At 46.1% G+C, this 18,432-nt stretch overlaps 1 protein-coding gene across 1 annotated transcript in view; it reads right to left on the reverse strand.

The window, feature by feature from the left end:
- Positions 1-18,432, reverse strand: part of LOC129823233 (relaxin receptor 2-like) — a 133,196-nt gene that overhangs the window by 101,126 nt on the left and 13,638 nt on the right. Inside the window, exon 4 of the mRNA XM_055882116.1 lies at positions 17,675-17,746. Within this exon, the coding sequence (XP_055738091.1) occupies positions 17,675-17,746 (72 nt within the window). The remainder of the gene's footprint in view (positions 1-17,674; positions 17,747-18,432) is intronic.

Consider the following 18,432-nt stretch of genomic DNA (forward strand, 5'->3'; position numbering starts at 1 on the left):
ACCCAGTACAGTGTTAACCCAGTACAGTGTTAACCCAGTACAGTCCCAACCCAGTACAGTCCCAACCCAGTACAGTGTTAACCCAGTACAGTCCCACCCAGTACAGTGCTAACCCAGTACAGTCCCACCCAGTACAGTGTTAACCCAGTACAGTCCCAACCCAGTACAGTGTTAACCCAGTACAGTGTTAACCCAGTACAGTCCCACCCAGTACAGTGTTAATCCAGTACAGTCCCACCCAGTACAGTCCCAACCCAGTACAGTCCCAACCCAGTACAGTGTTAACCCAGTACAGTGTTAACCCAGTACAGTGTTAACCCAGTACAGTGTTAACCCAGTACAGTCCCAACCCAGTACAGTGTTAACCCAGTACAGTCCCAACCCAGTACAGTGTTAAACCAGTACAGTGTTAACCCAGTACAGTGTTAACCCAGTACAGTCCCAACCCAGTACAGTGTTAACCCAGTACAGTGTTAACCCAGTACAGTGTTAACCCAGTACAGTCCCAACCCAGTACAGTGTTAACCCAGTACAGTCCCAACCCAGTACAGTCCCAACCCAGTACAGTGTTAACCCAGTACAGTGTTAACCCAGTACAGTCCCAACCCAGTACAGTGTTAACCCAGTACAGTCCCAACCCAGTACAGTGTTAACCCAGTACAGTCCCAACCCAGTACAGTCCCAACCCAGTACAGTGTTAACCCAGTACAGTGTTAACCCAGTACAGTCCCAACCCAGTACAGTGTTAACCCAGTACAGTCCCAACCCAGTACAGTGTTAACCCAGTACAGTCCCAACCCAGTACAGTCCCAACCCAGTACAGTGTTAACCCAGTACAGTCCCAACCCAGTACAGTCCCAACCCAGTACAGTCCCAACCCAGTACAGTGTTAACCCAGTACAGTCCCAACCCAGTACAGTCCCAACCCAGTACAGTCCCAACCCAGTACAGTGTTAACCCAGTACAGTCCCAACCCAGTACAGTCCCAACCCAGTACAGTGTTAACCCAGTACAGTGTTAACCCAGTACAGTCCCAACCCAGTACAGTCCCAACCCAGTACAGTGTTAACCCAGTACAGTCCCAACCCAGTACAGTGTTAACCCAGTACAGTGTTAACCCAGTACAGTCCCAACCCAGTACAGTGTTAACCCAGTACAGTGTTAACCCAGTACAGTGTTAACCCAGTACAGTGTTAACCCAGTACAGTGTTAACCCGTTTGGAATGGATGCCAACCCAGAGGCGGGGCTTATCCGCCGGTCTAGTGCTTAACATGGACAACATGGTGAAGGACTTTATATTCAATCACACATGACTTGTTAGGTGTGTGTGTGTGTGTGTGTGTGTGTGTGTGTTTGGTAACTTAATGAATAAAGGATGAGGATCATAATGAATCCTGAAACTCTGGGAAAATCACTCTTTAAACACACACACACACACACACACACACACACACACACACACACACACACACACACACACACACACACACACACACACACACACACACACACACACACACACACACACACACACACACACACACACACACACACACACACACACACACACACACACACACATTCCATCCATCGGGACCCATAATAACAGACTCTCTGGTGAATAACTAATACCGGATATGCAAATTGCATCTCTTTGATAAACACTGTAAACAAACTCTAACATGACCTACGACCCTTTGAATCAAACTGGGGGGGGGGGGAGGGGGGTTAGTAACGTGGTGCTACTTCTCACAGTTTTAGACAGGGCAGGTCACAGGGAAGATTGAAAACCACAAACAACAGGAATCTAGACAGCCACAAGCCCAGGGACAATCCGCGGTCCCAGCTACTACGGCTAACCGCGTCGCGGGCTGCGTTCGAGCCCTCAAGAAAACCCTGCTAGCTCGATAGGCAGCTAGCAAGCAGCTAGGGCCAAATAGCTCCTCAGACCCGGTCTTGGTCGGCAGGATCACTGGACAGATAGTAGTGGTCCCAGAGACTGATACCATCCGCGTCGCGGGATCCAAAATCAAAAAGTAGCTCGCTAACTAAGAAACGTTTCAATACACTTTCAGGCAACGAACTTTTCAATACACTTTGAAAGCAGCAAACTTTCCAAAACATATTGCCATGTCTAACGGATATTCATATGATATTTGAGTGATTCCCCCCCAAAAATACAACAGTATCTATGGGCTAAAAACAACTACAATAAACATTAGCTGACATGGACCTGTTGATCAGGACATTTCTAACAAGTTATAAAGAGTTATACAACGATTAACAAGAGGAAAACTGATGATACATAACCTAATATTTGAAAAACACACTCAAAATACGTTCAAGAGTAAGTTTAAATCTGGGTTGAGTTCCTATAAAATTTAAATTAAATAATAATGTTTAAAATAATAACGTATGGGACCTCGCACCCCTCTACCAACCTTCAATTACTCTCCCAACATCTTAACCCGCTCCCCTCTACCAACCTTCAATTAATGTCCCAACCTCTTAACCCGCTCCCCTCTACCAACCTTCAATTACTCTCCCAACCTCTTAACCCGCTCCCCTCTACCAACCTTCAATTACTGTTCCAACCTCTTAACCCGCTCCCCTCTACCAACCTTTCAATTACTGTTCCAACCTCTTAACCGCTCCTCTCTACCAACCTTTCAATTAATGTCCCAACCTCTTAACCCGCTCCCCTCTACCAACCTTTCAATTAATGTCCCAACCTCTTAACCCGCTCCCCTCTACCAACCTTCAATTAATGTCCCAACCTCTTAACTGCTCCCCCCTACCAACCTTTAATTACTGTTCCAACCTCTTAACCCGCTCCCCTCTACCAACCTTCAATTACTGTCCCAACCTCTTAACCCGCTCCCCTCTACCAACCTTCAATTAATGTCCCAACCTCTTAACTGCTCCCCCCTACCAACCTTAAATTACTGTTCCAACCTCTTAACCCGCTCCCCTCTACCAACCTTCAATTAATGTCCCAACCTCTTAACCCGCTCCCCTCTACCAACCTTCAATTAATGTCCCAACCTCTTAACCCGCTCCCCTCTACCAACCTTTCAATTACTGTTCCAACCTCTTAACCCGCTCCCCTCTACCAACCTTCAATTACTGTTCCAACCTCTTAACCGCTCCCCTCTACCAACCTTCAATTACTGTCCCAACCTCTTAACCCGCTCGCCTCTACCAACCTTTCAATTAATGTCCCAACCTCTTAACCCGCTCCCCTCTACCAACCTTTCAATTAATGTCCCAACCTCTTAACCCGCTCCCCTCTACCAACCTTCAATTACTGTCCCAAACTCTTAACCCGCTCCCCTCTACCAACCTTCAATTAATGTCCCAACCTCTTAACCGCTCCCCTCTACCAACCTTCAATTACTGTCCCAACCTCTTAACCCGCTCCCCTCTACCAACCTTTCAATTAATGTCCCAACCTCTTAACCCGCTCGCCTACCAACCATTAAATTACTGTTCCAACCTCTTAACCCGCTCCCCTCTACCAACCTTCAATTACTGTTCCAACCTCTTAACCGCTCCCCTCTACCAACCTTTCAATTAATGTCCCAACCTCTTAACCCGCTCGCCCGATCACCTACCAACCTTCAATTACTGTCCCAAACTCTTAACCCGCTCCCCTCTACCAACCTTCAATTACTGTTCCAACCTCTTAACCCGCTCCCCTCTACCAACCTTCAATTACTGTTCCAACCTCTTAACCCGCTCCCCTCTACCAACCTTTCAATTACTGTTCCAACCTCTTAACCCGCTCCCCTCTACCAACCTTCAATTACTGTTCCAACCTCTTAACCGCTCCCCTCTACCAACCTTCAATTACTGTCCCAACCTCTTAACCCGCTCCCCTCTACCAACCTTCAATTACTGTACCAACCTCTTAACCGCTCGCCTACCAACCTTCAATTAATGTCCCAACCTCTTAACCCGCTCCCCTCTACCAACCTTCAATTAATGTCCCAACCTCTTAACCGCTCATATTTTTCCAGCATGCCTTCTTTTTTGTTTTGGGGTAAATTGTTTTGCATTAACACCCATGACTGTATTTGTCATTGACAGCGAGAGACATGGTTGTTGAATTATTTCCTTTAAGAGGCCTGTGGCTTTCACCAAATGAGTTCCTAGGAGAATGTTATCATTTAAGTTAAACTCCATTACCTGAATGTACGAAGTAATAACTCCTGCTCTTTCCATGACAGACTGACCAGGTGATTCCAGGTGAATCCAGGTGAATCCAGGTGAAAGCTATGATCCCTTATTGATGTCACTTGTTAAATCAGCTTCAATGAAGGGGAGGAGATGGGTTTATTAATAACTTCTTCGGGATCGGTGTCCTTTCAACGCGACGGTTGAGCTAACGTAGGATAAGGCGATTAGCATGAGGTTGTAAGTAACAAGAGTATTTCCCAGGACATAGACATATCTGATATGGGCAGAAAGATTACATTCATGTTAATCTAACTGCACTGTCCAATTTACAGAAGCTATTACAGTGAAATAATACCATGCTATTGTTTGAGGAGAGTGTACAGTTTTGAACATGAAAAGTTATTAATAAACCAAATAGGCACATTTGGGCAGTCTTGATACAAAATGTTGAACATAAATGCAATGGTTCATTGGATCAGTCCAAAACGTTGCACATACACTGCTGCCATCTAGTGGCCACAATCTAAATTGCACTTGGGCTGGAATAATACATGATTGCCTTTCTCTTGCATTTCAAAGATGATGGTACAAAAAAAATACAAAATAACGTTTTTTTCTTCTTCTTTGTATTATCTTTTGCCAGATCTATTGTGTCATATTCTACTACATTCCTTTCACATTTCCATAAACTTCAAAGTGTTTCCTTTCAATTGGTACCAAGAATATGCATATCCTTGCTTCAGGGCCTGAGATACAGGCAGTTAGATTGTCAGTGTAACGCTCGTCTTCCTCCTCGTCTGAAGAGGAGCAAGGATCGGACCAAAACGCAGCGTGGGTTGAATACATACTTATTTATTATAGCAATAACGAAGACGAAAAAACACTTGAACAAACTACAAAATAATAAACGACTTGAACAGACCTGAACTTGAGAACATAAAGCATGAACAGGAACAAACGAACGAACGAAACAGTACCGTGTGGCGAACAAGCACAGACACAGCAACAATCACCCACAAACAAACAGTGAGAACAGCCTACCTTAATATGGTTCTCAATCAGAGGAAACGTAAAACACCTGCCCCTGATTGAGAACCATATCAGGCTAGTTGACAACCCAACATAGAAACACATAACATAGAATGCCCACCCAGCTCACGTCCTGACCAACTAAACAAGACTAAACAAAGGAAATAAGGTCAGGAACGTGACAGTCAGATGTTAGATGTCATTTTAGGTGAAATTTGGGAAAAAAGGTTTTAAAGAAGGATTTCTAAGACTAGAAATATGGATTGAGTATGTGTACCATTCAGAGAGTGAATGGACAAAACAAAATATTTGTGTGTCTTTGAACAGGGTGTGGTAGTAGGTGCCAGGCGCACCGGTTTGTGTCAAGAACTGCAATGCTGCTGGGTTTTTTATGGTCAACAGTTTCCTGTTTGTATCAAGAATGGTCCATCACTCAAAGAATATCCAGCCAATTTGACACAGCTGTGGGAAGCATTGGAGACAACATGGACCCAGAATCCCTATGGAACATATTTGACACCTTGTGGAATCCATCTCCCGACGAATTGAGTCTGTTCTGAAGGCAAAAGTGAGGGGGGGGGGGGTTCCTTACGTGTTCCTAATATTTAGTATACTCAGTGTATATCCGAAAGCCTTAACTATTGGCCACATCAGACCTTCAGGGGAAAAATAAGCAAATGTCACTAACTTACATAGTCATGAGTGGTACTGGTAACTCTACAATTCACTCGAAAGGCATCCTGGGAAATATGCAAATAAGACTTAAAACTAGGGGTGTACCGAGTATCATAACAGATATGTGCAATTTTTGGGATACGATTATGATCAGAGTATTTTGGGTAAATTATTCATCATTTTCATACGTACGCATTTTATGTCAGTCAGTTCACGTGTGAGGTTCTATGTCAGGGTTGTCGAACTCATTCTATAGAGGGCCTAGTGTCTGCTGGGTTTGAGTTTTTTCCTTTCCATCAAGCCCAAGACAACCAGGTGAGTTCCTTACTGAGACCTAGACAACCAGGTGAGTTCCTTACTGAGCCCTAGACAACCAGGTGAGTTCCTTACTGAGACCTAGACAACCAGGTGAGTTCCTTACTGAGACCTAGACAACCAGGTGAAGGGAGTTCCTTACTGAGACCTAGACAACCAGGTGAGTTCCTTACTGAGACCTAGACAACCAGGTGAGTTCCTTACTGAGACCTAGACAACCAGGTGAGTTCCTTACTGAGACCTAGACAACCAGGTGAGTTCCTTACTGAGACCTAGACAACCAGGTGAGTTCCTTACTGAAACCTAGACAACCAGGTGAGTTCCTTACTGAGACCTAGACAACCAGGTGAGTTCCTTACTGAGACCTAGACAACCAGGTGAGTTCCTTACTGAGACCTAGACAACCAGGTGAGTTCCTTACTGAGACCTAGACAACCAGGTGAGTTCCTTACTGAGCCCTAGACAACCATGTGAGTTCCTTACTGAGCCCAAGACAACCAGGTGAGTTCCTTACTGAGCCCTAGACAACCAGGTGAAGGGAGTTCCTTACTGAGACCTAGACAACCAGGTGAGCTCCTTACTGAGCCCTAGACAACCATGTGAGTTCCTTACTGAGCCCTAGACAACCAGGTGAGTTCCTTACTGAGCCCTAGACAACCAGGTGAGTTCCTTACTGAGCCCTAGACAACCAGGTGTGTTCCTTACTGAGCCCTAGACAACCAGGTGAGTTCCTTACTGAGCCCTAGACAACCAGGGGAGGTGAGTTCCTTACTGAGACCTAGACAACCAGGTGAGAGGAGGTCCTTACTGAGACCTAGACAGCCAGGGGAGGGGAGTTCCTTACTGAGACCTAGACAACCAGGCGAGGAGAGTTCCTTACTGAGACCTAGACAACCAGGTGAGAGGAGGTCCTTACTGAGACTTAGACAACCAGGTGAGGGGAGTTCCTTACTGAGACCTAGACAACCAGGTGAGAGGAGGTCCTTACTGAGACCTAGACAACCAGGTGAGGGGAGTTCCTTACTGAGACCTAGACAGCCAGGGGAGGGGAGTTCCTTACTGAGACCTAGACAACCAGGTGAGGGGAGTTCCTTACTGAGACCTAGACAACCAGGTGAGGGGAGTTCCTTACTGAGACCTAGACAACCAGGTGAGGAGAGTTCCTTACTGAGACCTAGACAACCAGGCGAGGGGAGTTCCTTACTGAGACCTAGGCAACCAGGTGAGGGGAGTTCCTTACTGAGACCTAGACAACCAGGTGAGGGGAGTTCCTTACTGAGACCTAGACAACCAGGTGAGGGGAGTTCCTTACTGAGACCTAGACAACCAGGTGAGGGGAGTTCCTTACTGAGACCTAGACAACCAGGTGAGGGGAGTTCCTTACTGAGACCTAGACAACCAGGTGAGGGGAGTCCCTAATGAGACCTAGACAACCAGGTGAAGGGAGTTCCTTACTGAGACCTAGACAGCCAGGTGAGGGGAGTTCCTTACTGAGACCTAGACAACCAGGTGAGGAGAGTTCCTTACTGAGACCTAGGCAACCAGGTGAGGGGAGTTCCTTACTGAGACCTAGACAACCAGGTGAGGGGAGTTCCTTACTGAGACCTAGACAACCAGGTGAAGGGATTTCCTTACTGAGACCTAGACAACCAGGTGAGGAGAGTTCCTTACTGAGACCCAGACAACCAGGTGAAGGGAGTTCCTTACTGAGACCTAGACAACCAGGTGAGGGGAGTTATTTACTGAGACCTAGACAACCAGGTGAGGAGAGTTCCTTACTGAGACCCAGACAACCAGGTGAAGGGAGTTCCTTACTGAGACCTAGACAACCAGGTGAGGGGAGTTATTTACTGAGACCTAGACAACCGGGTGAAGGGAGTTCCTTACTGAGCCCTAGACAACCAGGTGAGCTCCTTACTGAGCCCTAGACAACAATGTGAGTTCCTTACTGAGCCCTAGACAACCAGGTGAGTTCCTTACTGAGCCCTAGACAACCATGTGAGTTCCTTACTGAGCCCTAGACAACCAGGTGAGTTCCTTACTGAGCCCAAGACAAACATGTGAGTTCCTTACTGAGCCCTAGACAACCAGGTGAGTTCCTTACTGAGCCCTAGACAACCAGGTGAGTTCCTTACTGAGCCCTAGACAACCAGGTGTGTTCCTTACTGAGCCCTAGACAACCAGGTGAGTTCCTTACTGAGCCCTAGACAACCAGGTGAAGGGAGTTCCTTACTGAGACCTAGACAACCAGGTGAAGGGAGTTCCTTACTGTGCCCTAGACAACCAGGTGAGGAGAGTTCCTTACTGAGACCCAGACAACCAGGTGAAGGGAGTTCCTTACTGAGACCTAGACAACCAGGTGAGGGGAGTTATTTACTGAGACCTAGACAACCGGGTGAAGGGAGTTCCTTACTGAGACCTAGACAACCAGGTGAGCTCCTTACTGAGCCCTAGACAACCAGGTGAGTTCCTTACTGAGCCCTAGACAACCATGTGAGTTCCTTACTGAGCCCTAGACAACCAGGTGAGTTCCTTACTGAGCCCTAGACAACCAGGTGAGTTCCTTACTGAGCACTAGACAACCAGGTGTGTTCCTTACTGAGCCCTAGACAACCAGGTGAGTTCCTTACTGAGACCTAGACAACCAGGTGAAGGGAGTTCCTTACTGAGACCTAGACAACCAGGTGAAGGGAGTTCCTTACTGAGACCTAGACAACCAGGTGAGGGGAGTTCCTTACTGAGACCTAGACAACCAGGTGAGGGGAGTTCCTTACTGAGACCTAGACAACCAGGTGAGGGGAGTTCCTTACTGAGACCTAGACAACCAGGTGAGGGGAGTTCCTTACTGAGCCCTAGACAACCAGGTGAAGGGAGTTCATTACTGAGCCCTAGACAACCAGGTGAAGGGAGTTCCTTACTGAGTCCTAGACAACCAGGTGAGGGGAGTTCCTTACTGAGACCTTGACAACCAGGTGAGATTCGTTCCTTACTGAGACCCAGACAACCAGGTGAAGGGAGTTCCTTACTGAGACCTAGACAACCAGGTGAGCTCCTTACTGAGCCCTAGACAACCATGTGAGTTCCTTACTGAGCCCTAGACAACCAGGTGAGTTCCTTACTGAGCCCTAGACAACCATGTGAGTTCCTTACTGAGCCCTAGACAACCAGGTGAGGTCCTTACTGAGCCCTAGACAACCAGGTGAGTTCCTTACTGAGCCCTAGACAACCAGGTGTGTTCCTTACTGAGCCCTAGACAACCAAGTGAGTTCCTTACTGAGACCTAGACAACCAGGTGAGGGGAGTTCCTTACTGAGACCTAGACAACCAGGTGAGGAGAATTCCTTACTGAGACCCAGACAACCAGGTGAAGGGAGTTCCTTACTGAGACCTAGACAACCAGGTGAGGGGAGTTCCTTACTGAGACCTAGACAACCAGGTGAGGGGAGTTCCTTACTGAGACCTAGACAACCAGGTGAGGGGAGTTCCTTACTGGGACCTAGACAACCAGGTGAGGGGAGTTATTTACTGAGACCTAGACAACCGGGTGAAGGGAGTTCCTTACTGAGACCTAGACAACCAGGTGAGCTCCTTACTGAGCCCTAGACAACCAGGTGAGTTCCTTACTGAGCCCTAGACAACCATGTGAGTTCCTTACTGAGCCCTAGACAACCAGATGAGTTCCTTACTGAGCCCTAGACAACCAGGTGAGTTCCTTACTGAGCCCTAGACAACCAGATGAAGGGAGTTCCTTACTGAGACCTAGACAACCAGGTGAGGGGAGTTCCATACTGAGACCTAGACAACCAGGTGAGAGGAGGTCCTTACTGAGACCTAGACAACCAGGTGAGGGGAGTTCCTTACTGAGACCTAGACAACCAGGTGAGAGGAGTTCCTTACTGAGACCTAGACAACCAGGTGAGGGGAGTTCCTTACTGAGACCTAGACAACCAGGTGAGGGGAGTTCCTTACTGAGACCTAGACAACCAGGTGAGGGGAGTTCCTTACTGAGACCTAGACAACCAGGTGAGGGGAGTTCCTTACTGAGACCTAGACAACCAGGTGAGGGGAGTTCCTTACTGAGACCTAGACAACCAGGTGAGGGGAGTTCCTTACTGAAACAACCAGGTGAGGGGAGTTCCTTACTGAGACCTAGACAACCAGGTGAGGGGAGTTCCTTACTGAGACCTAGACAGCCAGGTGAGGGGAGTTCTTTACTGAGACCTAGACAACCAGGTGAGGGGAGTTCCTTACTGAAACAACCAGGTGAGGGGTGTTCCTTACTGAGACCTAGACAGCCAGGTGAGGGGAGTTCTTTACTGAGACCTAGACAACCAGGTGAGGGGTGTTCCTTACTGAGACCTAGACAACCAGGTGAGGAGAGTTCCTTACTAATTACTGACCGTAATCAATCAAGTACAAGGGAGGAGCGAAAACCCCGCAGACACACGGCCCTCGACGGAATGAGTAGGAAACATGACCTACGTGGTTCAAATAACTCGACTGGCTGGTTGGCCTGTCTATAACGAGAAGGGCGGGCAGAACTTAGATCCTGCAGCTCGGATTGGATAGAGTTAAGCTGTATTTTTCCATCCACTCGCTTCATAATTTCACCCAATAATTCTTCCTTGAATGTTTTGGATCTGATCATTTAGTTTGTTGCTTCTTGCTACTGTGATAAATAACATGGAGTTAATTAATCAACCTATCAATGTGCGTAATATTTAACAAGCGGTTGAGAGGGTAGGGGAAAAACGATGAAACGTTGATGCGCATTCTGACTGAATGAGAGGAAACTTGGCTGCCCCGCTGCAAGTTGAGGACAGACACACCCACCCCAGCGGCGCTGTTCTTAATCTGTAGGTCCTGGGCAAAAGTAGTGCACTTTGACTATTTCTGGCCCGGTTCAGACTGAAATTTGAACCTGTAAACATTCTGGTTGTCCTGCTTCACATGCCACTCTCTAGTGTTAACTCTCTAGTGTTAACTCTCTGGTGTTAACTCTCTGGTGTTAACTCTCTGGTGTTAACTCTCTGGTGTTAACTCTCTCCTGTTACCTCTCTGCTGTTAACTCTCTGCTGTTAACTCTCTGCTGTTAACTCTCTGCTGTTAACTCTCTGCTGTTAACTCTCTGCTGTTAACTCTCTGGTGTCAACTCTCTGCTGTTAACTCTCTGCTGTTAACTCTCTGCTGTTAACTCTCTGGTGTTAACTCTCTGGTGTTAACTCTCTGGTGTTAACTCTCTGGTGTTAACTCTCTGGTGTTAACTCTCTGGTGTTAACTCTCTGGTGTTAACTCTCTGGTGTTAACTCTCTCCTGTTAACTCTCTGGTGTTAACTCTCTGGTGTTAACTCTCTGGTGTTAACTCTCTGGTGTTAACTCTCTGGTGTTAACTCTCTCCTGTTAACTCTCTGCTGTTAACTCTCTGCTGTTAACTCTCTGCTGTTAACTCTCTGCTGTTAACTCTCTGGTGTTAACTCTCTGCTGTTAACTCTCTGCTGTTAACTCTCTGCTGATAACTCTCTGGTGTTAACTCTCTGCTGTTAACTCTCTGATGTTAACTCTCTGCTGTTAACTCTCTGCTGTTAACTCTCTGCTGTTAACTCTCTGCTGTTAACTCTCTGGTGTTAACTCTCTGCTGTTAACTCTCTGCTGTTAACTCTCTGCTGTTAACTCTCTGCTGTTAACTCTCTCCTGTTAACTCTCTGCTGTTAACTCTCTGGTGTTAACTCTCTGGTGTTAACTCTCTGGTGTTAACTCTCTGCTGTTAACTCTCTGGTGTTAACTCTCTGCTGTTAACTCTCTGCTGTTAACTCTCTGCTGTTAACTCTCTGCTGTTAACTCTCTGGTGTTAACTCTCTGGTGTTAACTCTCTGGTGTTAACTCTCTGGTGTTAACTCTCTGCTGTTAACTCTCTGCTGTTAACTCTCGGGTGTTAACTCTCTGCTGTTAACTCTCTGGTGTTAACTCTCTGGTGTTAACTCTCTGCTGTTAACTCTCTGCTGTTAACTCTCTGGTGTTAACTCTCTGCTGAGATGCAGTATGTGAAACCTGCATAGGGAGTGACACATCACATTTTCTGGCCTATCCAAACCAAGGATTGATTTCCTGTGTCTGTGAACCTCGTAGCTCCTCTGACAATACGGGATATGAGAAAGAGAGAGAGAGAGTCTAGCGATTACAGCTAAAAAAAAAACAGTCTCATCTCACTGTGACGTTCCCAGATGGATTTACAGAGCTCTCAACATAAAAATCATTTGTAGAGTTTGAAACAAGTTTCTCTTGGTCACAAGAGGGACGACGTCACGTTTAGCTTAAAGCTGAAATTGTTACGAGCTAGCAGGCATTTGATTGGTGACTCTGCGTCGCTCAGAGGAACGCTGGGCAGAAAATAGCTCTGTCGTCAGTTAAATAAAAAGGTGCCAATTAAATTGACTATACAATATTTATTGTACAGTTATAAAAAAAAAGGTGTAAGTTGTTGCTATATTTAACTCGGCAAGTCAGTTAAGAACAGATTCTAATTTACAATGACGGTCTAGGAACAGTGGGTTAATTAACTGCCATGTTCAGGGGCAGAACGACAGATTTTTTACCGTCAGCTCGGGGATTCAATAGGGCTTTGGTCTAAAGTAGTGCACTATATAGGGAATAGGGTTCCATAGGGCTTTGGTCTAAAGTAGTGCACTATATAGGGAATAGGGTTCCATAGGGCTCTGGTCTAAAGTAGTGCACTATAAATAGGGAATAGGGTGCCATAGGGCTCTGGTCTAAAGTAGTGCACTATATATAGGGAATAGAGTGCCATAGGGCTCTGGTCTAAAGTAGTGCACTATAAATAGGGAATAGGGTTCCATAGGGCTTTGGTCTAAAGTAGTGCACTATATAGGGAATAGGGTTCCATAGGGCTTTGGTCTAAAGTAGTGCACTATATATAGGGAATAGAGTGCCATAGGGCTCTGGTCTAAAGTAGTGCACTATAAATAGGGAATAGGGTTCCATAGGGCTTTGGTCTAAAGTAGTGCACTATATAGGGAATAGGGTTCCATAGGGCTTTGGTCTAAAGTAGTGCACTATATAGGGAATAGGGTTCCATAGGGCTCTGGTCTAAAGTAGTGCACTATATAGGGAATAGGGTTCCATAGGGCTCTGATCTAAAGTAGTGTACTATATAGGGAATAGGGTTCCATAGGGCTCTGATCTAAAGTAGTGTACTATAATAGGGAATAGGGTGCCATAGGGCTCTGGTCTAAAGTAGTGTACTATTAGGGAATAGGGTACCATTTTTTTATTTAACCTTTATTTAAAAAGGCACTTCGATCATTTCAAGCCCTATTCGTCCACTTTTGTTGAATAGGATTAATTTTTAAATGATTTTTCATATTTGTACTATATTCTTGAGCTTGTATTCTCTGAAGTGACTACAACTCAGCGATTTATAACACATTTTATTACCAGAAAGGTCATATTTTAACCTTTTCTGGCAGTATAAGCATTACTGGGTATTGTTTTTGGCCCCTCTCAGGATAAATCATTACTTTGGCGTATGTCTACTTAGGAGGAAATCTACATTTAACTGGCCTTAAAACCGGCTTATGTGAGGATCGGAGGATTCCTTGGATAAGGCGCAAAATGGTCCTGAAATACAGCTACCTCTGTTTAAGGGTGCGTCCAAAATGGCACCCTATTCCCTATTATAGTGCACTACTTTAGACCAGAGCCCTATGGCACCCTATTCCCTATTATAGTGCACTACTTTAGACCAGAGCCCTATGGCACCCTATTCCCTATTTATAGTGCACTACTTTAGACCAGAGCCCTATGGCACTCTATTCCCTATATATAGTGCACTACTTTAGACCAGAGCCCTATGGCACCCTATTCCCTATATAGTGCACTACTTTAGACCAGGGCCCTATGGCACCCTATTCCCTACGTAGTGCACTACTATAGACCAGAGCCCTATGGCACCCTGTTCCCTACATAGTGCACTACTTTAGACCAGAGCCCTATGGCACTCTATTCCCTATATATAGTGCACTACTTTAGACCAGAGCCCTATGGCACCCTATTCCCTATTTATAGTGCACTACTTTAGACCAGAGCCCTATGGCACCCTATTCCTTATTTATAGTGCACTACTTTAGACCAGAACCCATAGAGCTCTTGTCAAAAGTAGTGCACTACATAGGGAAGAGCCTGCCATTGGGGAGGTTCCCTAAAATCCTGAATATATTATGAGATAGATATCCCAAATTACACATTTGCTGTACAATATTGTATGAGTTTAGCTGTGTAGTGGAACTGTTTTCAAAACCAAATTGTATCGGTCGCATATTTACATTCACTTCCACGTTCGTGTTTTATGCAAACAGTCCTGTAATTTGAATGCTTTCTCCAAACACTTTGATTCATTCAACCAATCAGTCCTCTCAACCAATCAGTCCTCTCAACCAATCAGTCCTCTCAACCATTCAGTCCTCTCAACCAATCAGTCCTCTCAACAAATCAGTCCTCTCTACCATTCAGTCCTCTCTACCATTCAGTCCTCTCAACCAATCAGTCCTCTCAACCAATCAGTCCTCTCAAGCAATCAGTCCTCTCAACCAATCAGTCCTCTCAACCAATCAGTCCTCTCAACCAATCAGTCCTCTCAACCAATCAGTCCTCTCAACCAATCAGTCCTCTGATACACAACCGTTATTCCCCCAGGTTGTTGCTGTACATCAGATTGTACATTTTGCCAAATGACCTGGTGCACTATACCTTGCGTGAAGACCTGTCCTGGTAGGTCCAGGTTGTAACTCAGTGTTTCTCAAACTCGGTTCTGGGGCCCCCTCTGGGTACACATTTCGTTTTTTTTTTGCCCCAGCACTACACAGCTGATTCAAATAATCTAAAGCTTGATGATGAGATGGTTAGTTGAATCAGCTGTGTAGTTCTAGGGCCAAAAACCCAAACTTTCACCCCACGGGGTCCCTAAGACAGAGTTTGGGAAAACTCTGTGTTAACTTGTATTAGCTAATTCCTAGGAAACCTGGTTAACGACCAGGCAACCTTATTCCTGGAAGTACTGCACGTTTTCTTTGGTCCAAACGAGGCACAACACCTGACCAACAGATCTAATTGATCAGTTCAGTGATTGCCTTAATTCAACACACCTGGTCTCCCAGATCGGTTAAATCATGAACATGATGGGCCTGTGGTACTCCAGGAACCAGGGTTACCTGGTCTCCCAGATCGGTTAAATCATGAACAGGAAGGGCCTGTGGTACTCCAGGAACCAGGGTTACCTGGTCTCCCAGATCGGTTAAATCATGAACAGGATGGGCCTGTGGTACTCCAGGAACCAGGGTTACCTGGTCTCCCAGATCGGTTAAATCATGAACAGGATGGGCCTGTGGTACTCCAGGAACCAGGGTTACCTGGTCTCCCAGATCGGTTAAATCATGAACAGGATGGGCCTGTGGTACTCTAGGAACCAGGGTTACCTGTTCTCCCAGATCGGTTAAATCATGAACAGGATGGGCCTGTGGTACTCGAGGAACCATGGTTACCTGGTCTCCCAGATCGGTTAAATCATGAACATGAAGGGCCTGTGGTACTCCAGGAACCAGGGTTACCTGGTCTCCCAGATCGGTTAAATCATGAACAGGATGGGCCTGTGGTACTCCAGGAACCAGGGTTACCTGGTCTCCCAGATCGGTTAAATCATGAACAGGATGGGCCTGTGGTACGCCAGGAACCAGGGTTACCTGGTCTTCCAGATCGGTTAAATCATGAACAGGAAGGGCCTGTGGTACTCCAGGAACCAGGGTTACCTGTTCTTCCAGATCGGTTAAATCATGAACAGGATGGGCCTGTGGTACTCCAGGAACCAGGGTTACCTGGTCTCCCAGATCGGTTAAATCATGAACAGGATGGGCCTGTGGTACTCCAGGAACCAGGGTTACCTGGTCTCCCAGATCGGTTAAATCATGAACAGGATGGGCCTGTGGTACTCCAGGAACCAGGGTTACCTGGTCTCCCAGATCAGTTAAATCATGAACATGAAGGGTAACGGTCATCGTTGCACGAAGAAGGATCGGACCAAAGTGCAGCGTGGTAAGTGTTCATGATATTTATTAAACACTGAACACTAGAACAAAATAACAAAGTGAGAAACAAAACCCCAGTCCTGTCAGGTGCAGAAAACACTAAACAGAAAATAACTACCCACCAAAACACAGGTGGGGAAATGCTACCTAAGTATGGTTCCCAATCAGAGACAACGATAGTCAGCTGTCCCTGATTGAGAACCATACCCGGCCAAAACAAAGAAATACAAAAACATAGAGAAATTAACATAGAATGCCCACCCCAAATCATACCCTGACCAAACTAAAATAGAGACATAAAAAGCTCTCTACGGTCAGGGCGTGACATGAAGGGCCTGTGGCACTCCAGGAACCAGGGTTGCCTGGTTACACTGCTATTTCCCCTGTGAACATCGAATGAGAATAATGATGAACGTGATGGTCCTCCTCGGGCTGTGTCGATGAAATCCATAAAAACAAGATGTTTGACCACGTATCCAGAGCGTTTTCTAGTGTTGTCTATGTTTCGTAAGAATCACTAGTACAACAACTAGAATCTAGGCCGGGATTCAATACCGACCAAGGCTGCCTGGTTACCCTGATATATCTGGACTAGACTTTATCTCAGTAGGATAACAGTCTCAAACCCAGACAAGTTTCTAACTAGATATGATAGCCTTTCTAACAGGATGACTAGTCAACTTTGATACATGGACTCAATAATTTTCACGCAAATGGACAACAAAAGTATAACTGACTTGACAATAAATCCAGTCCAGTCATGTCCAGTCAAATCCAGTCATGTCCAGTCAAATCCAGTCATGTCCAGTCAAATCCAGTCCAGTCCAGTCAAATCCAGTCCAGTCCAGTCAAATCCAGTCTAGTCATGTCCAGTCAAATCCAGTCCAGTCCAGTCAAATCCAGTCTAGTCATGTCCAGTCAAATCCAGTCCAGTCCAGTCAAATCCAGTCTAGTCATGTCCAGTCAAATCTAGTCCAGTCCAGTCATGTCCAGTCAAATCTAGTCCAGTCCAGTCATGTCCAGTCAAATCCAGTCCAGTCATGTCCAGTCAAATCCAGTCCAGTCCAGTCATGTCCAGTCAAATCCAGTCCAGTCCAGTCCAGTCATGTCCAGTCCAGTCCAGTCAAATCCAGTCCAGTCCAGTCAAATCCAGTCCAGTCCAGTCATGTCCAGTCAAATCCAGTCCAGTCCAGTCATATCCAGTCCAGTCCAGTCATGTCCAGTCAAATCCAGTCCAGTCCAGTCATGTCCAGTCAAATCCAGTCCAGTCATGTCCAGTCCAGTCCAGTCGTGTCCAGTCAAATACAGTCCAGTCCAGTCAAATCCAGTCCAGTCCAGTCATGTCCAGTCAAATCCAGTCTAGTCCAGTTTCAGTACTCACAGTCTCTGCAGGTGTGTGTATTTGGAGAAGATGTTGTCAGACAAGCTCTTTATCTTGTTACTCTTCAGAGACCTGCAACAGGAACCAGACAACACCGTACAGTTACTATGGTTACACAGAACACCCCACACACACACACGCGCACGCACGCACGCGCGCGCGCGCGCGCACGCACGCACACACACACACACACACACACACACACACACACACACACACACACACACACACACACACACACACACACACACACACACACACACACACACACACACACACACACACACACACACACACACACACTCTCAACGGCGGGGTGACGATAAGCTAGAAGTAAATCACAGACAGAGACAGGGAGATAGCAAATTTCTACAGATGTAGGATCTGAAATTGACCAGATTCTCACAGCAGTAAAATAATCCTGCAGCAACAGGAAATGTGAATTATAATGTGGATTGTGTGTGTGTGTTGTTTAAATCAAGTCTGACATTTTAAAGTTAAATTACAAACTTTAGAAGCCTTTTTAAACCTTGCATACATTACATTTAGCATTTTCTGCTGTGCAGGAAAATTTCTCTGTGTAAACAAATCATGATAATACATCTGTAGACACACTACTGACTGACACAGTAAACCATGTGCTCTCTCTCACACACACACACACACACACACACACACACACACACACACACACACACACACACACACACACACACACACACACACACACACACACACACACACACACACACACACAG

This window comes from Salvelinus fontinalis, chromosome 25 (assembly GCF_029448725.1).
Source record: "Salvelinus fontinalis isolate EN_2023a chromosome 25, ASM2944872v1, whole genome shotgun sequence".
NCBI classification, from domain to species: Eukaryota; Metazoa; Chordata; class Actinopteri; order Salmoniformes; family Salmonidae; genus Salvelinus; species Salvelinus fontinalis.